Source organism: Paroedura picta, chromosome 3 (genome assembly GCF_049243985.1).
Source record: "Paroedura picta isolate Pp20150507F chromosome 3, Ppicta_v3.0, whole genome shotgun sequence".
Taxonomy (NCBI): Eukaryota; Metazoa; Chordata; class Lepidosauria; order Squamata; family Gekkonidae; genus Paroedura; species Paroedura picta.
Window position 1 is genome coordinate 50,764,824 of NC_135371.1, and position 24,701 is coordinate 50,789,524.

The 24,701-nt window shown below is 44.1% G+C and overlaps 1 protein-coding gene across 3 annotated transcripts in view; it reads right to left on the minus strand.

Annotated features, from left to right (window-relative positions):
- CFAP92 (cilia and flagella associated protein 92 (putative)) overlaps positions 1 to 24,701 on the minus strand; it is a 95,872-nt gene that overhangs the window by 57,236 nt on the left and 13,935 nt on the right. For all 3 annotated transcript variants that reach the window (XM_077325635.1, XM_077325632.1, XM_077325633.1), the window contains exons 4-7: positions 18,046 to 18,108; positions 17,026 to 17,236; positions 15,133 to 15,264; positions 5,359 to 5,482 (exon numbers count right to left, since the gene is read on the minus strand). In XM_077325635.1, the coding sequence (XP_077181750.1) occupies positions 5,359 to 5,482; positions 15,133 to 15,264; positions 17,026 to 17,236; positions 18,046 to 18,108 (530 nt within the window). The remainder of the gene's footprint in view (positions 1 to 5,358; positions 5,483 to 15,132; positions 15,265 to 17,025; positions 17,237 to 18,045; positions 18,109 to 24,701) is intronic.

A 24,701-nucleotide genomic window follows, 5' to 3' on the forward strand; every position in this document is an offset into this window, starting at 1 on the left:
TGGGTCACAGAATAATCTTTCAGAGATATCTGACCATGTGGATCAGTGGTCCCCAACCTTTCTGAGGTTGGGGACCGGCAGGGCATCGGGACGCGGCCCGCGGCCCGCGCAGGCCACGCCCACGCATCGGGCCACACTCGCAGGCCGCGCCCGCACATCGGGCCACGCCCACGGGCCACGCCCACGCAACAGGCCACACCCGCGGGCCGCGCCCGTGCATCGGGCCGCGCCCGTGCATCGGCCCGCGCCCACATGGACGCGGCCGGCCCTGATTCCCTCTCCCCGCCCTCCCGCAGTAAGAAGCTTCCCGGGCCGCAAGCTTGCGGCCTGGGAAATTTTTTACTGCGGGGGGGGGTGGGGAGAGGGAGCCGCGGCTCGGCGCCATGGCCTTCGTGGCCCGGCATCGGGCCGCAGCCCGCAGGTTGGGGACCACTGATGTGGATCATCATACACTATCTATGCCAATATCAACCATCTGCTCTCTTTCACTAATTTCTCTAAATAACTACAGAATTATATAACCCGCAAGTTGTTCATGTCAAAATAGCAGCCAAAGCATAAGAAATTAAATTTAATTCAAATATAGTTCCTGGCCCTCCATTCCCAATATTTATATCAATAAGCCTATTTGAAATTACGAGGCAACATCACTCCAATGTCCAGTTCAAGCAGCATGCTTTGGGAAGTTGCCCTTGCTTGGGCTGCCAAACCAGATGAATGTCACTTTGGACACAGCCCCTCCCCCCTGCAATTTTAAGACTTGTTTCTAATAAATGATGTGTCTGAGGAACATTATTTAGTAAAATATCCACCAGCTCTAAAAATCTGCATTATGATCCTTTGTTTCCATAGTGGGAAGTAACAAATAAGAGAAAATTGTTACACAGTACAAGAATTGTGTATTTAGTTTATAAAGCAGGAACTAAAAACAGTTAAAAGGGGGAAAGCCAGAAAATCAAAAGCTGCAGAATAACAACAGAGAGAAATGGTGCAATCTCCCAGAAATTACATCAAGGCAAGTTTAGCACCACTTAGGAAACCTTTACAATGGCCAATGATTGGAAGTAATCTAGTACATCACTGACACCAAAGTGCTCCACACAATAGGCTGAACTACATCTTTGTTTCCATGAAAAACTGTGGAAGAGCTATGGCAAGATCAAGCAATGATTTTTCATTGCTGATCAGAAGTCTAAGTGATACATTCATTACAGTTCAGTTTGGAAGTGCAATATGATTTGACTGAAGAGGGTCTTTATCGAGAGTGGGGGGGGGGGCTAAAATATACCATACATTTTTGCATGAGAAGAAATGCAGGATGGGATACAGAAAGGCTGATTTAGCAAAAGATCTACTTGCTTCTGCTTGTGGAAGCACTTTTGCATAAGTAGCAATGTTCCATGGGATCTAGCCCAGTATTTGAAAGCACACCAGGACTTGCTTCCACCTGATGCATGTAATGAAACATCTCTATTATTTTCCAGTTAAGAAACTCCTTTACAGTTAAGCTTTCAAACTATTTTTAGACTCCCCTACGTTTAATAATTTAGGCTTAAATTGAAGAAAGTAGGGAAAAGCACTAGGCCACTCAGGTATGAACTAAATCATATCCCCGACGAATACACAGTAGAGGTGACAAATAGATTTAAGGAATTAGATCTGATAGACAGAGTGCCTGAAGAACTATGGACGGAGGTTCGCAACATTTAACAAGAGGTAGCAACTAAAACCATCCCAAAGAAAAAGAAATGCAAGAAATCAAAATGGCTGTCTGAGGAAGCTTTACAAATAGCTAAGGAGAGAAGGGAAGTGAAAGGCAAGGGAGAAAGAGAAAGATACACCCAATTGAATGCAGAATTCCAGAGAAAAGCTAGAAGAGATAAGAATTCCTTCTTAAATGAACAGTGCAAACAAATAGAAGAAAACAATAGAATGGGGAGGACCAGAGATCTTTTCAAGAAAATTGGAGATATGAAGAGAACGTTTCATGCAAAGTTGGGTATGATAAGGGACCAAAATGGTAGGGACCTCACAGAAGCAGAAGAGATTAAACAAAGGTGGCAAAATTATACAGAACAACTATACAAGAGCGAGCTTAACATCCCTGATGACCACAGTGGGGTAGTTACTGACCTGGAGCCAGACATCCTGGAATGTGAAGTCAAATTGGCCTTAGGAAGTCTGAGCAACAATAAAGCTAGTGGTAGTGACAGCATTCCAGTTGAACTATTCAAAATCTTAAAGGACGATGCAGTAAAAGTGCTACACTCAATATGCCAGCAAATTTGGAAAACTCAACAATGGCCACAGGATTGGAAAAGGTCAGTTTACATTCCAATCCCAAAGAAGGGCAATGCCAAAGAATGTTCAAACTACCGCACCATTGCACTAATTTCTCATGCTAGCAAAGTTATGCTCAAAATCCTACAAGCTAGGCTCCAGCAATATGTGGACCGAGAACTTCCAGAAGTACAGGCAGGATTTCGAAGAGGCAGAGGAACTAGAGATCAAATTGCCAACATACGCTGGATCATGGAGAAAGCTAGGGAGTACCAGAAGAACGTCTACTTCTGCTTCATTGACTATGCTAAAGCCTTTGATTGTGTGGAGCACAACAAATTGTGGCAAGTTCTTAAAGAGATGGGAATACCAGAGCATCTTATTTGTCTCTTGAGAAATTTATATGCAGGTCAAGAAGCAACAGTGAGAACTGAACATGGAATCACTGACTGGTTCAAAATTGAGAAAGGAGTTCGGCAAGGCTGTATACTGTCGCCTTGCCTATTTAACTTGTATGCAGAGCACATCATGAGAAATGCGGGATTAGAGGAGTCACAAATTGGGATCAAGATTGCAGGGGGAAATATCAACAACCTCAGATATGCAGATGATACCACTCTAATGGCAGAAAGTGAAGAGGAACTAAAGAGCCTGTTGATGCGGGTGAAGGAGGAGAGTGCAAAAGTTGGCTTGAAACTCAACATCAAGAAAACAAAGATCATGGCAGCTGGCCCTCTCAATTCCTGGCAAATAGATGGGGAAGAAATGGAGATAGTGACAGATTTTATTTTCCTGGGCTCCAAGATCACTGCAGATGGGGACTGCAGCAAAGAAATTAAAAGACGCTCCTGGGGAGGAAAGCTATGGCCAATCTAGACAGCATCCTAAAAAGCAGAGACATCACCCTGCCAACAAAAGTGTGTTTAGTCAAGGCTATGGTATTCCCAGTTGCAATGTATGGCTGCGAAAGTTGGACCATAAGGAAGGCCGAGCGTGAAAGAATTGAGGCTTTTAAACTCTGGTGCTGGAGAAGACTCTTGCGAGTCCCTTGGACTGCAAGGCGAACAAACCGGTCAGTCCTAGAGGAGATCAACCCTGACTGCTCTTTAGAAGGCCAGATCCTGAAGAGGAAACTCAAATACTTTGGCCACCTCATGAGAAGGAAGGACTCCCTGGAGAAGAGCCTAATTCTGGGAGCGATCGAGGGCAAAAGAAGAAGGGGACGACAGAGAATGAGGTGGCTGGATGGAGTCACTGAAGCAGTAGGTGCAAACTTAAATGGACTCCGGGGAATGGTAGAGGACAGGAAGGCCTGGAGGATCATTGTCCATGGGGTCGCGATGGGTCGGACACGACTTCGCACATAACAACAACAACGTTTAATAAGTGGTTGGAGGCGGGAAGGAACAGGTATATTTGAGGGATAAGTAAATACATCTTTATAAAGGTCCCAGGTGTGTGTACACATAACTTCTTGTATGCTTGTTAAGGGCTTCTCTGGATTGCAGCCAACATAACTAGATGAAGTGGCAGGTTTGTACAGATATAAAATCATTTTGACGTTTAGGATGACTCTCCATTCCCACAAAGCATTCTTTGATCTAAAGCCAGCCACCCACCCTTTGCAAAGACTCCCAGAGACTTGGGAATCTATTATCATGCTGTATTTACAATACTCAATAGTAAGCAGCTCTACGAATATACAGCCATGATTACAGAACAATAATTTAAGGCTCGGAAACATGCCTGAAATGAAGAACATTTTAAGGTGTTCAATCTCCCTAGTTCATAAAAAAAATTAAAGGTTGCTTGAAAAATACTGTATAATTACCTTCAAAAGGAGAAAGTAACAAATGTCAAAGGGCTCTGTAATTTAGCAGCAGCAATAATTTAAAAGCTATGGCTGTTGCCTCTGCCTTTTTCTGTCTCCTTCCTGGAGATGAACGTCTCAAGTCCAGACTGTTTTGACTTACTTTTCTCTTGTTTTGACTTATAGACTGGGAGAAAGGACCCAAGAGCAATCATCTTATTCTTTCACAGCAGAGAAGAAAGATATGCTAATGGAAACTGAGAGGCTTGGTCATTCCCTGGCTTCCACTCCAATGACAGCAGCAGAGGTGAGAGGCAGAGGAAGCAGAGTACCAAAGATGGCAGGGCTCATCTAGTACCAGGATAAATCAGTTCCAGGCTGATTTATATCTACAAAGTATGCCTCACAATCCAGTGATCTAACTAGTACATTTTTATCCCTTCTTATCTCCCACAAGCTCCATGTGGCTTCCACTTTCTCATTTTAGCCTCATAACAACCCTATGGGTTGTGCAACTGGCTCAAGGTCATCCAGTGAGTTTTCATGGTGGAGTAGGAATCTGAAGTCAAGTCTCCCAGATCCCAGATACTCTTAACCACATTGGCCAAGTCAAAGCCAGAGGGTATATTGATTAGTCAAAAAAAGACAGAACTTAGTGTATTCTACCACCAATGTGCTTTACAGTTACTGATACATACATCCACTACAATCTTACAACAAAAGACACAACTGACATTGAAAAAATAGCCAAATGCAAAGCAAGCCCTTCCCCCCCCCCTTTGTCTCCCTTCTGGAAAGATAATTCAGGCACACACAATTAGCACATTATTTTACTTTTTTCTTTATATACTCATTGCTACTAAAAGACCAATAATTCCATTCTCTAACATGATGGCTAGTTCAAAACTTCTCCCCACCACTACCACCCTTATACTTTCAAGCCAATTTAGTCAGAGAGTAACTAAGTCCACCGACTTAATGCATTCAAAGAACAAAGCTGGGAACAAATGCCTTAAGTACAAAAGGGACAGCACCTGCCAATACAACTGAGACAAATTAGCTTTCCTCAAAAATATGTCACCCATGCTTATTAACGGCCTTGCATTTTGATGCTGCTGTTCCTTTGTAACAGTTAACAACTGCAAGAGATGTCAAGGTCAAAACTTGCTGAAGAGAGTCTAATCATGGCCCTTCCTTCAACAACTGCCTTCAACTGTAGCTCTCCCAGGACAAACAGCAACAATTTCAATGGGTCCGGGGATGCTTACCTCAAAGAATTAAACTCTTCAGACTTTGAAACATATGGTGAGGAAGCATGTATAACAGCAGACGTTGGTACTTCAACAGCCTCACTTTCTTCTTCCTGGTTTTTGCTTGTGGTTGAAATAAAACCTGAAAAACATATTTATATTTCTCTGTCACTACAAACAGCATCAAAATAAAACCACTAGAAAGATGGAAAAATTATACAGCAATGTTTGTTTTCGTTACTGTCTGGCTAGACATAAACAGAATATGCAAGAAAGAATCTGAGAAAATTATTTTGAATGACAGTTGCTATACTAATTTCAAAATTCTTCCCAGCACAAGTAAACCAAACAAGCAAGCAGATGTGGGGCCAGTGAGTGTTTGTCAGGTTCCCTCTTGCTGCATAGCAGGAATCTGCAAGGCCTCAGAATGAATTGAGGGAGAAATAACTGGCATCTCATTTGAGAGCCAGCTTGACGTAGTGGTTAAGAACAGAGTCCTCTGATCTGGAAAACCAGGTTTGATTCCCCACTCGTTCACATGCAGCCAGCTGGGTGACCTTGGGCCAGTCTCTCAGAGCTCTACTGTGGGGACCGTAAAGGAAGGCGATTGTGAGCCACTTAGAGAATCCTTTAGGTAGTAAATAAGGGGGGTTCAAAAAAATCAGCTTTTTCTTCATTCGTCCTCCCGTGCCCAGCTTCACTATAGGGAAGAAGTTCCAGCATACTCTTCCTCAGCCTTTTCTTTTTAAAGTCAGTACAGCAATCTACACATACCTCCCAGGGCACTTAGCTGTAACCCAGGCTTTCTCAACCAGGGTTTTGTGAAACCCTGGGGTTTCTTGATTGCCCTGGAAGGGTTTCCTGAATGGATGGGAGTTAATTAATGTTGTAGATCAGGGGTAGTCCAACTGCGGCCCTCCAGGTGTCCTTGGACTACAATTCCCAGGAGCCCTTGCCAGCGAATGCTGGCAGGGGCTCCTGGGAATTGTAGTCTACGGACATCTGGAGGGCCGCAGTTGGACTACCCCTGTTGTAGATATTTCAAAACATTTATTGTTACATGTTGTCTGCCTCTCCCCTCCAAACGGTCAATGATGGGACAGAAGCAAGTGGGAAGGGAAAGGGCCCAGGTGGGTGTGTCCACAGCTCTGCTTCTCAACCATATTCTGCACAATCATGCCATTTCTGGGTTTCTTGAAGCCTGAAGAATATTTCAGGGATTTTGCAATGGTAATAAGGTTGAGAAAGGCTGCCCTAGCCTGTCACAAGAGCTTCTCCTCCCTCAAGACGCCAGTATCTGCATCGGCTGTTCTCATAGCCAGATCCTGCCTCCACCTTCCTTCCAGCTATGGCCAGACATCACTGGCCATCCACTGTAGTCACACTGTCCTCTTAAAGGAGTGTGAGCTTCTCAACTTGCATGAATGCAATGGGATTTCCCCAAACAGCAGAGAACAAATCCTCACTGAGACTGTACCAAAAAGAGGGTCTTAGGTGTAAAAAGAATGCATTTAGAAATAGCTTTTCATTTTCAGAAGATGGGAAATGAAAGTTTTGGGAGAAGTCTAAGTTGAAGTATTGCAGTCTATGACCCATTATGCATGGGCCGGAAAACCTGTGCTGGCGGCATGAGGGCAACAGGGAAAATCCCCAATTACGCAACACGACAACACCATCACGGCCCATGGAAGGCCCGTGTTACGGAAAAGCAGGATCTTCCGCGGTCCCTGGGATACCGCAGGCACCAGCAGGGGCTGGAGGAGGCCAGCGCCGTGCGCAACTGACAGCAACAGGCCTTGTGGCTCCGCCCCACCCCAATCTACAGTGTCCCTGCAGGGACACCGCATGCCCCTGCGGTGTCTCCCTGCCCCCACCATGGTGAGAGGGCAGCATGCTGCTCTTTGGCAGCATACGGTGGGGTCCAGCCCCTCTCCACTCCCCCTCAGCCACTGTTACCGCCAGGCAGAGTCCCGGGCTTCCCAGCCCTGGTGCAAAGCCCATGGGTGCACACTACGCTGGGGTACCTGCATACGCCAGGGGAGCCCCACCCCCGGGCATACATGGGGAACGGCAGGGCATTCCACACCACCGCAATGGTACGGCAGCCGCCTGATGTAGCGACCGGCGTGCATAATGGGTCTATGAATGAAATGTTTGCCAACAGCAGTGGTGAAAAGATAAAAGCCCTTAGATTTCTACAGCTGGAATGTGTGTTTACATATTGTTCACCTAGGTGTGGAATCAAGAAACCAAAAGACTGATAATAGAGATGGAGAAAAGAATAGAATGGAGACATTGCATAATGTGACCTCTATGTACAAAGGTTTCACTAATAAACAACAAACATCAGGTTGTGCTCAGACTAGTATGAGCAGTAGTCTGCAGTCTCTGGCATCACCCCTTTCTTTCTGCATTTCCGTTCCCTCTGTGAAGAGATGACTACTGTCTTGAGAATCAGGAAAGGGGAATCAGAAGATGCACATGCAGGGGTGTGGCTTAAGATGGCGTCCTGAGGGGATTGCAGAGCAATCTCTCTGAAGCCTGACAGGGGTTAATTGCAGAAGCAATTAGCAGAAAAGAGGAGGGGTACGCAAACCCCAACTCACCTTTCTACCCAGGAAGCTCTAGGGAATTCTTGGGGCCGTCTCCAATCCTTTAGGGAGTATATCTCCCTAGATTATAGGCTGTCAACGTTTTGGGCCAAGAGGATGCCGGCCATATTCTGGACTTTTCTTTCCTTTCTTTCTTCTCTTCTTTCAAGAATCTACTTTGATCCTCTACTACGATTTACTGCAAACGAATGCTGTGAACTGAGGGGAGGACATCTGCTAAATTCCAAGATAACAAGACATCAATCAACGCACAGAGATGCAAGTATTTCTCTGTTTCTCCGTTTCTCCTTTTTTCCCCGTTTCTGGCTCTGCTTGAAGCCACCTCGATATGAGGCAGGCTAATTCTCTTTTCTAAGTAGAAGAAGGAATTAAATCAACTCAAACTAATTAGTAATAGCTCTTACTGCATTTGTTTTGGTTTTTGGAGATAAGAGATAAGAGCCGTGGGTGGGAAGATCTCGTGAGAATTCTGTTCCAGTACGAGACATTGCTTTACCGACTTCAATACGTCACTCTGGCAGCGTCAATATGTCGGAGATCAAAACAGACTGTTGCTTTCGTTAGGATTCTTTGGACCTCTACTGGTTATTTGCAAAATTGCCTAAGACTAACAAAATTCCAAGCCTAAAACATGTATATGCTATAAAAAAATGCTCATCTAATAGAGAAACAAACTCAAGATCTGAAAGCATTTACAGATGGCTTGCTTAAAAATATGCTCAAGGAGATCAAAGGCGGCAAGGAAGAAGTCTCTAACAGGAATGATGAATCAATAACAGTGGCTGATGATAGCTCTAAACAAGGTGGAAAATTACCAGCAGAAGAGAAATCTGAAACTATGGAGATGGAAAAGGGGATGTCGGAGCTTTGCAGCCTAGATAAGGACACCCTTCCTAAAAAGACATACAGCCACTCCAAAGCAACTGTACACAAGAACCAATCAAAAGATATATGGATCTGCTGTGAAAGTAATCGATTCAAAGGAGCTTCTTGGGGAAAAAACTGTACTGATATTGGAGCCCAGGAGGTACAACTGCTTCAAGATTCACCGATGTATACTCCGAGGGAAAGACTACAACTGCACTTTCTAAGCCAAAGGCCAACTGGACAGAACACAAGTCAATGGGAACAAGAAGATGCAACAAGCCTTGATATGAGACCCCCTTAAGAAGTCTGAGGAACGGAAATGAAAAACGTGGTTGAAATTCTTTTCCTCCTTTTCCTTTTTTCTGTAGCCACATAAGCAATATAACTAGTTAAGAAGTTAATCTGGGGTCTAAGATCTTCTAAGTAAGCTGAATCTGTATTATTAAATCTAACTTTGTAGTGTCTCCCAGCCCAAAATTAAAGCTTAATTAAAAGGAGACACCTAACGGAATGGGTTTAAGAATAACAGACGAAGACTATACTTTACTGTTCATTGTAAGTCTATACTACCATGTAAGTGTGGGGTCTTAGATTTCCTATGTTAGCTGAATTTGAATTATTTAACATATCTCTGTAGTGACTCTCAGCTTAAACTTAAAGCATAACTAAAAGGAGGCACCTAATTGAGGAGGTGTAAATGTAACTAACGAATACTTTATTTTACTATTATTTTACTATTTTTGTATTAACAGCTTATATTTATATAACTTTTACTTTCTAACAACTCATATATTTTTCCTCTGTACAACTAAGTAACTAATGAAGACTCTATTTTACTATTTTTTGTATTAATAACTTACACTTATATAACTTAACAACCTTAACAACCTATATATATATATTTTTTCTTTCCGTACAACTAAGTAGGCTTTTTTTTTCTTTTCCCTAGTGGAAATGTGGATGGCTCTAAGACTGCGTTAAGTATAAATTGTTTATGACTGCTAAAATTGTTAAAAACTATGCAAACAAATGTTGAAACGATGGTAACAAAGTAGGCTTCTCTTTTTAAATGTGGTGGAAACATGAAAAAGTTTATAAGCTTTGGGTAAAAGTCCATAATTTTGTAGCTATGTGGAGTCTTATATTCTTAAATGAAGAGAAGAGGCTTTTCAAGAACAATGGGGCCCTTATCTGATTTACCTAAGAAAATAAGTTAAAAGGGGATTGAAACGGGGTATCGAGTGTATCAAACGAAGAGCATAATCTTTTTCTTCCTGTATCAATAATGTAGATTACTTGCATTGTACTATCTTTAATCTTGGAAAATAAAATTAAAAACTTTGAATTAAAAAAAAAGAAGATGCACATGCAAAACACACCACACTCTTCAATTTTGTGTGAACTCATGCACAGGGCAGGAATGTATTCATTCATTCATTCATTCATTCATTCATTCATTCATTCATTCATTCATTCATTCATTCATTCATTCATTCAATATTTAGAATGCCCTCCCAGCAGGCTGGTTCAAGGTGATGTTAAAAGTTATGGATAGAATCCAATAAGTAAACAAAAATTTTGATTTAAAATCAATATTTATTTCACCTTTCACCTACAGCCTTCTCCCATATGTGGACTTTTATACATTCCTCTTAATGTTGCTAGGTTCTGGGCCACCAGCAGGAAATGGGGGAATAGGGTTGCCAAATTCATGTTGGGAAACAACTAGAGATATAGAGATGGAGACAAGGAGCACAAGGACCTCAGTACGATTTCATTTATTTATTTATTTATTTATTTAGATTTCTATATTTATTTCCCCCTTCAAGGATCGCTGCCTTGTTGTGGCAAGGGGGCTTGCGTAGCTCAGTGAAGCTATGAGCTATGCTGTGCAGGGCCACCCAAGACGGACAGGTCATAGCTGAGAGCTCTGACAAAAGGTGATCCACTGGAGAAGGCAATGGCAAACCACTCCAGTATCTTTGCCATGAAAACTCTATGGACAGTTCCAATAGGCATAACGATATGACGCCGGAAGATGAGCCCCTCAGGTCGGAAGGTGTCCAATATGCTACTGGGGATGAGCAGACGGCTAGTACGAGTAGCGCCAGAATGAATGAAGCGACTGGGCCAAAGCCGAAAGGACGCTCAGTTGTGGAAGTAACTGGTGGCGAAAAGACAGTCCGATGCTGTAAAGATTTTTATTCCATAGGAACCTGGAACATCAGATCCATGAATCAAGGCAAGCTGGACGTGGTTAAACAAGAAATGAGAAGACTGAACATCGACATTTTAGGAATCAGTGAACTAAAATGGACAGGAATGGGTGAATTTAATTCAGATGACCATCAGGTATACTACTGTGGACAAGAATCTCGCAGAAGAAATGGAGTAGCCTTCATAATCAATAAGAGAGTAGGAAAAGCAGTCTTGGGATACAATCCCCAAAATGACAGAATGATCTCAGTTCGAATCCAAGGCAAACCATTCAACATCACAGTGATCCAGGTCTATGCCCCAACCACTGCTGCTGAAGAGGATGAAGTTGATCAGTTCTATGAAGCCCTACAACACCTTATAGAAGCAACGCCAAAAAATGATGTGCTTATCATCATGGGGGATTGGAATGCTAAAGTAGGAAGCCAAAAGATAACTGGGATAACAGGCAAGTTTGGCCTTGGAGTACAAAATGAAGCAGGGCACAGGCTGGTAGAATTTTGTCAAGAAAATACAATGGTCATAGCAAACACTCTTTTCCAACAACCCAAGAGACGACTCTACACATGGACATCACCAGACGGTCAACACAGAAATCAGATTGACTATGTACTCTGCAGCCAAAGATGGAAAAGTTCTATACAGGCAATAAAAACAAGACCAGGAGCTGATTGTGGTTCAGATCATGAGCTTCTTGTTGCAAGATTTAGGCTTAAATTGAAGAAAGTAGGGAAAAGCACTAGGCCACTCAGGTACGAACTAAATCATATCCCCGACGAATATACAGTAGAGGTGACAAATAGATTTAAGGAATTAGATCTGATAGACAGAGTGCCTGAAGAACTATGGACGGAGGTTCGCGACATTGTACAAGAGGTAGCAACTAAAACCATCCCAAAGAAAAAGAAATGCAAGAAATCAAAATGGCTGTCTGAGGAAGCTTTACAAATAGCTAAGGAGAGAAGGGAAGTGAAAGGCAAGGGAGAAAGAGAAAGATACACCCAATTGAATGCAGAATTCCAGAGAAAAGCTAGAAGAGATAAGAATGCCTTCTTAAATGAACAGTGCAAACAAATAGAAGAAAACAATAGAATGGGGAGGACCAGAGATCTTTTCAAGAAAATTGGAGATATGAAGAGAACGTTTCATGCAAAGATGGGTATGATAAGGGACCAAAATGGTAGGGACCTCACAGAAGCAGAAGAGATTAAGCAAAGGTGGCAAAATTATACAGAAGAACTATACAAGAGCGAGCTTAACATCCCTGATGACCACAGTGGGGTAGTTACTGACCTGGAGCCAGACATCCTGGAATGTGAAGTCAAATGGGCCTTAGGAAGTCTGAGCAACAATAAAGCTAGTGGTGGTGACAGCATTCCAGTTGAACTATTCAAAATCTTAAAGGACGATGCAGTAAAAGTGCTACACTCAATATGCCAGCAAATTTGGAAAACTCAGCAATGGCCACAGGATTGGAAAAGGTCAGTTTACATTCCAATCCCAAAGAAGGGCAATGCCAAAGAATGTTCAAACTACCGCACCATTGCACTCATTTCTCATGCTAGCAAAGTTATGCTCAAAATCCTACAAGCTAGGCTCCAGCAATATGTGGACCGAGAACTTCCAGAAGTACAGGCAGGATTTCGAAGAGGTAGAGGAACTAGAGATCAAATTGCCAACATACGCTGGATCATGGAAAAAGCTAGGGAGTTCCAGAAGAACGTCTACTTCTGCTTCATTGACTATGCTAAAGCCTTTGATTGTGTGGAGCACAACAAATTGTGGCAAGTTCTTAAAGAGATGGGAATACCAGAGCATCTTATTTGTCTCTTGAGAAATTTATATGCAGGTCAAGAAGCAACAGTGAGAACTGAACATGGAATCACGGATTGGTTCAAAATTGAGAAAGGAGTTCGGCAAGGCTGTATACTGTCGCCTTGCCTATTTAACTTGTATGCGGAGCACATGATGAGAAAGGCGGGATTAGAGGAGTCACAAATTGGGATCAAGATTGCAGGGAGAAATATCAACAACCTCAGATATGCAGATGATACCACTCTAATGGCAGAAAGTGAAGAGGAACTAAAGAGCCTGTTGATGCGGGTGAAGGAGGAGAGTGCAAAAGTTGGCTTGAAACTCAACATCAAGAAAACAAAGATCATGGCAGCTGGCCCTCTCAATTCCTGGCAAATAGATGGGGAAGAAATGGAGATAGTGACAGATTTTATTTTCCTCGGCTCCAAGATCACTGCAGATGGGGACTGCAGCAAAGAAATTAAAAGACGCTTGCTCCTAGGGAGGAAAGCTATGGCAAATCTAGACAGCATCCTAAAAAGCAGAGACATCACCCTACCAACAAAAGTGCGTTTAGTCAAGGCTATGGTATTCCCAGTTGCAATGTATGGCTGCGAAAGTTGGACCATAAGGAAGGCCGAGCGTCAAAGAATTGAGGCTTTTGAACTCTGGTGCTGGAGAAGACTCTTGCGAGTCCCTTGGACTGCAAGGCGAACAAACCGGTCAGTCCTAGAGGAGATCAGCCCTGACTGCTCTTTAGAAGGCCAGATCCTGAAGATGAAACTCAAATACGTTGGCCACCTCATGAGAAGGAAGGACTCCCTGGAGAAGAGCCTAATGCTGGGAGTGATCGAGGGCAAAAGAAGAAGGGGACGACAGAGAATGAGGTGGATGGATGGAGTCACTGAAGCAGTAGGTGCAAACTTAAAAGGACTCCAGGGAATGGTAGAGGACAGGAAGGCCTGGAGGATCATTGTCCATGGGGTCGCGATGGGTCGGACACGACTTCGCACATAACAACAACAACAAATATTTATTTAGATTTCTATATCGCCCATTTCTTTGCAGCTCTGGGCGGTTTACACTGAATATTATATAACTTACATGGAACGCTATACAGACTGTAACATCAAAAGAACTTTCAATAAAGCATCAAAAAGATTACAAAACCACATTTATAATATAAATAACCATTAACAGTAACACTGGGAGGTTAATTCTTTCAGTCGTGAGGGGGCGTCTGTGGGGACCAGCAGTTGTTCTGAGTCGGTCGGCCTCAAGTGAATGCCTGGTGGAAAAGCTCCCTCTTGCAGGCCCTGCGGAACTGTGGAAGTTGGGGCACGGCTCTGATCTCCTCAGGGAGCTCGTTCCACCAGGTGGGGGCCAGGATCGAGAAGGCTCTGTTGAGGTCCGACTCGCTTCTCTGGGGCCAGGGATCCACAGCCAGTTGGAGGTGGCGGAGCATAAGACTCAATGCCAGAATCTATCCTCCAAAGCATCTGTTTTCTCCAGGGTAACTGATCTCTGTAGTCTGGAGATGAGCAGTAATTCTGGGGGATACCCAAGTCTCAGCTGTAGGCTGGCATCCCTCATTACTCTGGGTAAAGGAGAGTTCATCTGATATATTTCCATTAACTGGCATAACCATTGGATCTATGCAGATACATTCAATTCATTACTTTTTCTTTGTATGACCACTCAGCTCTATCAAATGCCTTGTCTGTACTGAAAACATATAATACTATAGATCAGGGGTAGTCAACTTGTGGTCCTTCAGATGTTCATGGACTACAATTCCCATGAGCCCCTGCCAGAAAACACTGGCAGGGGCTCATGGGAATTGTAGTCCATGGGCATCTGGAGGACCACAGGTTGACTGTCTCTGCTATAGATGATCTGTTGGATTTTGTTTGTCAGTTTCTTTCCTTATGTAAATTGTTTGCTAGGTATTCTAGTATTTAGATAACAGTCCTTTCAGTTTGCCTATCAAGATACTTCTCAGAACTATAGTCATAATTTAGTAATACAGATTTGTCAGATTCAACTTACCCTCTTTATGAATAACTACTATAACGAGGAGGGGAACTGAACAAAATCATACCCTCTTGTGCCAGTAGTCTCTCACACAAATGTAAGGTCTGCTTTAAGATGGACATAATTTTGCCAGATTCCCTTTCATCACTACACTATGTAATGAGCACCCCCTAACTATCAATATCAGCTTTCTGAGACTCACAAATAGAATCTGAAAGGAATGAAATGCTTAAAAGAGCTATATCCATGATTGCCTTTGTGCTCTTACCTGAGATAGCAGTGGTTGCTGATTTTTCTTTCACACTGGATACTCCTGCTGTTTTCACTTTTGTGTAACTAGCTTTAGGTTGAGTGCGTTGTAGGTTTTCTCTTTGAAACAGAACAATTTGTTTTATGCAATCTTGAAATACAAAGGTAACGAGAAAGTACATTTAAGGCTCATGGCACTGTTTTACATGTACTTTTATTTTCCTACTATTACATAATTGCTACAATTATGTCTTAGATGGCTTAAAGGGAAGCCAAGTTTATAGTTACATTGTGCTCTTCCCTTCCCCAAGATATTAATTCTCTGGGTACACAATGGAACACACATGCAACCAATCTGGTGAAGTTTTCTTCACTCCAAATTTCAATTGGGTTCAAATATGGAATGGAGGTGAAACCAGTTTTGAAGAAGCAGTTTTCAGCAAGAAACCAGAGCAAGGGGAAATATTTAAGAAGAGCCTTTCCCTATATGCCAGCCTTCAAACTGCAACATAGAAGCTAAATATTATTTGGGGGGGGGGTGATCACATAACTGTTCACAACATGTCATTCCACTCTCAGAGAACATTCACAACCATCTCACTGGCAGCGCAATTCTAAACAGAATTAAACATTTATTTGTGCACTACAATGTTGCTGATCTAAAAGGCTGGTTTGATTACAACTCATGACAACAGGATAATTACTCCAAGAGTCAGGGGAGAAGGAAAAGCATTGTGACAAGGAAAACTGCATGAGTAATGTTTCATCTTGTATTCAAAAGGGCAGTACAAATCCAATGTTCCATGTAAATGTATGCAGTGTTCCATGTAAACTGCTCAGAGCAGTAAAGAATGGGCGGTATAAAAATTCAAGTAAATAAACAAACAAACAAACAGTTTTAAAAAGCAGGAGGGGAGACATTTATGGTATACTATGCATGTGGAAGTCCACAACATCATAACATATGACTGTGGAGATTTTGGAATCTCCTTCTCTTGAAATCTCAAAAGAAGCTCTGACAAATTTTGATGGAAATACTTTAGCTCTGACTGGCATCGATGGAGCTTCCAAGAACAGTAACTACAATCTAGGTACTTAACAAAGTAAAAGCATCACACGCCCTCTCAATTATCCTTCAGGTAGTAAAAAACTCATCAGAAATTGGTAGTTAAATCAGCAATTTTAGCAAGATGATGAATTATTAATGCACTGCACTGAAAAAAGAGGGGGGAGACTGCCTTTTATTTTCATAGTGAGCTTACATGGAAATTAATCACTTTAGCCTTAAATATTATCATCATCAATTCTAAAATTATAAAATAGGTAAAGGTAAAGGTATTCCCTGTGCAAGCACCGAGTCATGTCTGACCCTTGGGGTGACGCCCTCTAGCGTTTTCATGGAGCCTCTTGTGGCGCAGAATGGTAAGGCAGCAGACATGCAGTCTGAAAGCTTTGCCCATGAGGCTGGGAGTTCAATCCCAGCAGCCGGCTCAAGGTTGACTCAGCCTTCCATCCTTCCGAGGTTGGTAAAATGAGTCCCCAGCTTGCTGGGGGGTAAATGGTAATGACTGGGGAAGGCACTGGTAAACCACCCTGTATTAAGTCTGCCATGAAAATGCTAGAGGGCGTCACCTCAAGGGTCAGACATGACCCAGTGCTTGCACAGGGGATACCATTATAAAATAGATGCACAATATATACAAATAATCCAGTACAGTAACAAGACTTTAAAATTCACATTAAGTTATCAATAAAATCATTAGCTGCAAATCTCTCCCTAATTTTCTTTGCAGCCACTGCTGCATGTCACCTTGTGAGTGACATGGTTAGTATCTGATAAAAGCAAGCACATTTTATCTATGTCTGCCTATTGTACTCCACAAGAAAACTTTAGCCTTAAATATCAACTTACTGTCACTATCGGGCTGATCGGAATGTGATGCACCAAATACCTTTGGTTTACAAAACTTGGCTCTTGTACACACCCTTTCCTTGTTATCCCATAATCTCAGCTTTATTTTGTGATCTCTCAGCTTCACTAGAAAGTCATTGGTAACGTTAATTTCAGTACTATGATTCCATGACAGCCATAACTGGTCATTTTCAAGCCATGTTTTCACAACCTGTTTTAAAACAGAATGTTTTCTAAAATTAGAAGTACTAAAATAATGCATTCTTGCAGCAAGGTTTGTAATTGTGACTGCTTGTCAAAAAAACAACAACACGGGTATGGCCAATTTATATTTTGTTTAAATTTTTGAACAGTCACGAAGAAACAACAGGACGATTAAATTCAAGGGGCATGGCTTACAAGACCACTAGATAGACAGAGTGGAGTTAAGCATTTTTTCTTTAAAAAACTTTTTTCCTCAAATCTTTCACACTGAAAAAACACACCAAGGAAAAGATTCTTGATGGTTGCATTATTTACAAATCACCTATATATGTCCTCCCACTATATGTAAAGGACATAACTCAGGCAATCTCTCAATGGGCACAGGCTTTGTAAGATATAGAACTCATCATGTAACTCAAGGTTCTCCAATCATTTTGAGCATGTGGGCACCTTTCAAGTTCTGACACAAAGCAGTGGGCCCAATGATAAAATATCTGCTGCAAGAGGCAGAGCTTGTCCATAAAGGGTCACACATCCAGAGGAGGCCCAAGCTCAAGGGAAAACTGGAATAATTTTAAAAACACGCTAGGAAATAGGAGTCAAAGAGAATAAAACCAACATTGTGGCACCAGCTGCCACTTTTATAATATTATTTTAATGTGCTCAACCATTCACATCTCTAGTGGCCAATGAGATGTTCTGAAGGGAAAAATCCTCATCTGGCTCCACCCACTTTATAGAACCAGCTGATACGCACTGTGGTGCGCATGATGAAATTCATCTCTACTATTCTCTTAAGATCTTATTTTCACTCACTGAGGTATGAAGCGCGCTTTGTTTTTTCATTCTGGACCGCTCACCCTCCTTTGGAGTCCCTGACTGAAGGCAAAAAGAGGGGGGAAAAGACAAAATAAAAACAACAAAGAAAACAGGAAAATAAAAAGATAAAGTAGCATGCAACATTTCATACCAACTATTAGTTTAGGAACTTTCTCTTAATACATCATTATTTTGGTACAAAATAAATTTATACTTACATAAAACCTTATTTCACAAGTATCATGCAGTTCTTATAACATCAGGCAAGACAAGGAGCAAGACCAAAAGGTTTAAGACAGGGGTCGTCAACCCCCGGTCCGCAGCCCAGTACCGGGCTGCCAGCCTGCCTCACCGCCCCCTGCAGCGAAAAGCTCACCAGGCCCCAAGCTAAGCGGCCGCCAAAGCGGCCCTGCTAGCTTCTTGCTGTGAGAGGGGGGGAAGAGGAAGGTGCTGCCTCCGGCACGCCAGCAAACGCAAACACGCATGTGCGGAGCTGCCGCACATGCGAGTTAGTGCCCCCTGCTGGTGAAAACGTGCATGCGCGACTATTCTGCACACGTGCGTTATCGCCACCTGCTGGTGAAAACACGCATGCGTGGTGCCCGGGCCAGCAGCTCTCCCCCACCCCCGGAGGCAGTCCTCAACCGGAAAAAGGTTGGGGACCGCTGGTTTAAGATACCATTCCAGCTAGTAGTATTTCTCCCTTCCCAATAACCATCACCACAGCTTTAAACAAAAGATTTTCCTTCACCATACCCCATCCTTCATTGCTTTCCCCCTTTTCTTGCACTAATAGCCCTCCCCTGGCCCACATTGAGACCATTGTCCTCAGTCCTACTCCCCTCCTGCAGCTGTGTCCTCCCTTTCTCTCCCTACTTGGGTTCTTTCTAAATACTCTTGATCCCACTAGAACTAAAGGGAATTCAGTGCCAAGCTCTTTGCACACAAATACATACCCACACAAGCAACAGTGGCTTCTTTTAATTCTTTCTATTTATTTTCTTAACCACATATTGTTCTCAATCCTCACATGGTTCAAGAACAAGCTAACAGTAGTGGTAAAAAAATCCAAACAAACATGGTAAGAAAAACTAATTTCCCTAATAAAAAGAAAAGCTTTTTAATTTCAAAATAATTGTCAACAAATAACTTATGGCAAAAGATGCCCCAGTCAGCTTTAGAGGACAACCAGGTATCCTACCAGCTGATTTAGAATAATCTTGTAACAAATTATTTACTCCAGGTTAGACGGGCAAATGATAAAATGATGACTTCAATAAGAGCGATTCTATTCAAAATATCTTTACTCTTTTCCTTGCCAAGTTCATGATGTCTCAGCTCAAGCTTTTGTAAAGCAGGGAATAACTGCTTTACTGGCAAAATATTTTCAGAACCTGTAAAAAAAATCAACCCTGCAGCCAAATTGTGACAACTTTTATCTGTTTTATACAGAACAGAATAGTCATGATTTATAACTTTAGATGACCATGATAATACAGCTCTCTTTTATAGTTTTAAGCTCTCTTCCATAGCTGTATAACATATATACTAGTAAGTCAAAATTATTATGAATCACAAATTATTTGAATTTTCTCAAGCTGCTCTTCTTATGAAGCTACTTCACAAGCCACGGAATACTTCATATGCCCCAGTTAACACACAAGTTAAATTAGAATATGACACTGGAAATAAACTGAGAGCTGTGCCAGGTTTGGTCATTGCCTACATAGACTGCTTGAGAGATTCCCACGTGAACCACTGAAAGCTCTCTGAAGGACAAACAAGACAAATGAATTAAGTGCACTAAAAATGCCTGGAAACAAACATTCAGCTTCCAGTCTGTGTCAGAGAAGATGTAATAATGCAATGCATTCTTGTGAACAGAATGAATCCGCTTCAATTTAACTCTCTGGAACTAGTTCAGCAAAAGGTTAAGGATACTATATAGAAGCAGCTTCAGGATTCTCACTTTAACAGGACAACAAACAAGGCCAATTTGGTATCCATGGTACACACAAACAGCCCAAGGATAATGGTAACATTCTATTTTATTTAAACAAGCAATTCTATAAATAGTCTCCTGTAAACTTTAGATAAAATAAAACAAACATTTCCAACGATCCTTTTAATGCAAGGCAGGGCGGCCAGAGCAGTCATGAAATCAGACTGCTCCCACAACTAAACAGGCCTAAACAGGCCTAAACAGGCCTAGCCCAAGAACAACCATCAAAAAGCAACCAAATTGATCAAAAATAACAATAATAATTTTTAAAAAATTAATTAAAAAAGAATCCCACCACTCAGCCACAGAAACCTCAAAGGAACAGAACCGAAACAAGGAACGACTGAAACTTTAAAAGAACGTAACGAGACCTCAAGCCCCACAAACAAAAGCCGAAAACAAACAAGAAGAACATCAAAATACAAAAGACAAACACGGTAAGGAACTCAACTAGAAATTAACCAGAAAATCGGAGGGAAGCGACAGCGACTCTGAGCCCGACTGGGGGGAGCGTAGAGCCCACGGAGGCGACCGAAGGAGTCGACCACCTGGTGCAGCCCACCAACATCAAGAAACGGAGGCTGCCATTGCAAGAGTCCCTCTGCAGCCCCCCAAGACAGAGCCAGACAGCAACCGTCACTACCTGGTCCTGCGTGCACCATCCGAACAAAGCTGGACAACTGGCCAGCGCTGCGGGACCGCCACCGACCCATCCTACGACAACAGGCCGGTCGGCTGCGACCGCTACATCCACTGAGCCGACTCCTGCCAGGGCCACCCCACTGCCGCTGCACCAAGCCCACCACCCGTGCTCCGACCGCTCTACCATTGCCGCGCTGACCACCGCTGCGCCGAGCCCACCACCCGTGCACTGTTTGATTCACCACCATCACGCTGAACCACCGCCCACAGCCCCGGCCGCCATCCACCTGCGCGCCCAGCCGCGGCCAAGAAAAAACGGCCTTCGTCTAAAGCCTCCCCTCCTTCGCAGAACCTTCTTGCAGCCCGCTGGGAGCACAGCGCCGTGGGGCCCCGCTGCAGCCGGCCGGTATATTGAAGTAAGGAGAAGGGAAAGGGAAAGAAGAAAAGGAACACCCGCATAGCCAGAACAAAGAAGGAAAGAGAGGTGCCGAACCTTGGGAGGGCGGGGGGGGGGGGGGTTCGTGAAGTGGAAAGAAAAAGACTCAAACGGACAACAACTTAATTAATTCAACTGATTAACTATTTAATTATAAATTATTTAAATTGATTTGTGCCCAGAGGGGGGGGGCAGACTGCCCACGAACGACTGGGGGTCTTGGGAAGGAATAGCGTCTCAATTACGTGGGGGAGGGAGAGGGATACAGACGGACGCTACTCACACCAGAGGGGGGAAGGGATACCAAACAAACGTCAAGAAAATTGAGCGGGAATAATTGAGCGGGAAGCAAATTAGTTGGGGGAGGGAGAGGATCTTAAACAGCGAAAACCCCACCCAAGAAGGGGGAAGGTGCATTAAACAATCTGTCAGAAATTGAGCGGGAACAAGTAGGGCGGGAAGATAATCAAGCGGTGGGAAAAAAGAAAAGAAAAGAAACTGCAAACAGAAAACGGAGGGGGGGGAAGGAAGGGGAGAGGACAGAGAGAGCGAAAAAGAAGACACCGGCCAAACTACCAGCAACGGCAAAGAATTAGACAGGAACATTGTGTTATGCACAGGAAAGAGGGGAGGGGAGGGGAGAAAGGAAAAAGGGGGGAGAGGGGAGGGGAGGGGAAGAAGGGAAAAGGAAGGGAAGAGGGGAAAGAAGGACCAAAAAAGAGGGGAGGGGGGAAAGAAGGAGAAAACAAGGAGAGAGGGGGAGAAAGAAAAGAAAAACAAGGGGGAAGGGAAAAAAGGAAAAAGAGGGAAGAGAGAGACAGGAGAGAAATAAGAAGAGTTCCCTTCACAAACTACCAACCCACACTGAACAGACTCCAAATTAAATTAACTTCTCCTCCCATCCCACCCATCTACCCAACCAAACCAAATTAACCAACACCCCCACCCAGCCAAAACAACAAATTGACACCAACAGATCTACCCAAACCAATACAATCAACTAATCCTGATTGATTTCACACTAAATTAACACCTGCCCACCCACCCACCATATACAATCAACTACTATCAATTAATCTATTCTAACCCAATACCGAACCCCCCCAAAAACCAACCCCCACCCCAACAATCTAAACTCTACCCCAACCTACCCAAAACAATTAAATTCCAAAAAATCAAGTTACTTGAACCCAGCCAAAGCAATTAATCCAACCAACCTATCAACTACCCTCCACTCACCAAACAACCCTAACTGCCAACTAGCCACCACCCAATCCACAACTTCCAACCACAATCCAACATGAAATAACACTCAGGCCACTCATACACCATACACCCCTGGACTGGGCAACCCTGAGGTGCCACAACAGGCGATCGGGACCACCCCTCCAGGCACCCACAACGACACACACCCTACACCCAGCACATAACTGCACACAAGTGGAACCGGAAAGCCCTGAGAGGCTGTAATTAGCGATCAGGGCCAACCTCCCACAGATACACAACTCACACACACAAAGACAGAACCGGGGTTCAACAATCAACCCCAGCCAAACCATAGAACTAAGAATTGAACCAACAGTGTCCATAGAGCTCATAATGCCTAGCAAAACTGAGGAAGGAGAAAAAGCAGGGGCCTTGATAGGGTCAGGGATCCCAATAATAAGGGGCAAAGGCAGGGACAGCGGATGGCGGAGATACATCAAACCAAGGGGGCCGAAAATCAACCATACTCGAGCCCCCTCCAGACTCCGCCCCATCCCTCGTGACACTAGGGTGGAGGCAAAGGTAAACAACCCGCCTCTGACACTGGTGCTGTGCAACGCCAGGTCAATAAACAACAAAACCTCTACGCTGCAAAACCACTTTGTAGAGCAAAGAGCGGACCTGGCGTGCGTGACAGAAACCTGGACCAGGGACGGGGAAACGGTTGCCCTCAAAGATCTAGCCCCTGCTGGGTTTTCTGTCCTCCACCAGTCCCGGACAGCGGGGCGGGGAGGAGGGGTGGCAATCCTAACCCGAGAGGCTTTCTCCTTTAGAACCCTTCCTGCGCCATCAATACCAGGCATTGAATGTGTTGGCCTCGGATGGGGATCAACTGAGAGCGTGGCCATCTGGCTAGTGTACCGCGCGCCCAATGCACCACCAGATGCCCTGCCTGCCCTGCTAGAGGCGGTGGCGGCCTGGATGCTACAGTTCTCCAGTCTACTAGTCCTGGGGGACTTTAACGTCCATGCTGAGCTACTGTCCTCTAGAACTGGACAGGACCTAGTGTCATCCATGGCAACACTAGGGCTCTCGCAATTTGTTGTTGGCCCCACCCATCAAGCAGGTCACACCCTGGATCTTATTTTCGGCGCAGGTTTGGATGTGGATCTGGTCACAACAACAGCCGTGCCATGGTCAGACCACTATGCTCTAAAGGCTCGGCTAAGGCTCCCACCACCTCCTCAGTTGGGCGCCGAGCAAATTTTAGCTCGCCCACGGAGACTTATGGATCCAATAGGATTCCGGAATGCTCTGCGGGAACCAATGCCTCCTGGCACTTCTCTCAATGGCCTGGTCAGTGACTGGCATAACAGACTGCTGACTGCCATTGATGAGATAGCTCCCCGACGCCCTCTCCGGCCCCGTCTCAAGCGAGCTCCCTGGTACACCGAGGAGCTTCGCGACAAGAAACGGGAACTGAGACGGCTAGAGCGAGTTTGGAGGAAGACTCGTGACGAAGCCTCGAGAACATCTTATAGAATGCAGATGAAAGCTATGAGATGGCGGTGAAGTCAGTAAAACGCAATTTTTACTCGGCTACTATCGCATCTGCAGACTCACGCCCAGCTCAATTGTTTAAGGTAGTTCGATCCCTCACTGCCCTGATTGAAGGGCAACAAAACAGTAGCCAATTGGACATCAGCTGCGAGGCATTTGTGAGTCATTTTGCGGACAAAATCTCGACACTCCGCCACGACCTCCCTCCAACCTTAGATACAAAAAGTGAACTAGAGGCCCCTTGGCCATCTTTGGAGAAAACTATGAGTAACTTCAGACGACTCACGCTGACCGAAGTGGACAGGATTCTAGCGACAACAAGACCAACTACATGCCCACTAGATCCTTGCCCATCCTGGCTCTTGAAAACAGCTGGCATAAAGATAATGGGCCCCCTCCAGGAGATAATAAACCTATCTCTAACAACAGGAGAATTCCCGGAGGGTTTGAAAGAGGCTGTGGTACGTCCACTGTTGAAAAAAACATCTCTAAACCCACAAGAGCCTAACAACTACAGGCCCGTGTCTCACTTAGCGTTTCTGGGCAAGATGATAGAAAGGGCAGTCGCAAACCAACTGACAGAATACCTGGAAGAAGCTTCGGTCCTAGACCCATCCCAGTCTGGCTTCCGGCCTGGCCATGGGGTAGAGACAGCGCTAGTCGCCCTAACGGACGACCTCCGTCGCCAGTTGGATCGAGGCGGGTCGGCACTGCTGATATTATTAGACCTCTCAGCAGCGTTCGACACAGTCGATCACGAGCTTCTAGCTCGCCGCCTCATCGATGCTGGAATACAAGGGACAGCCC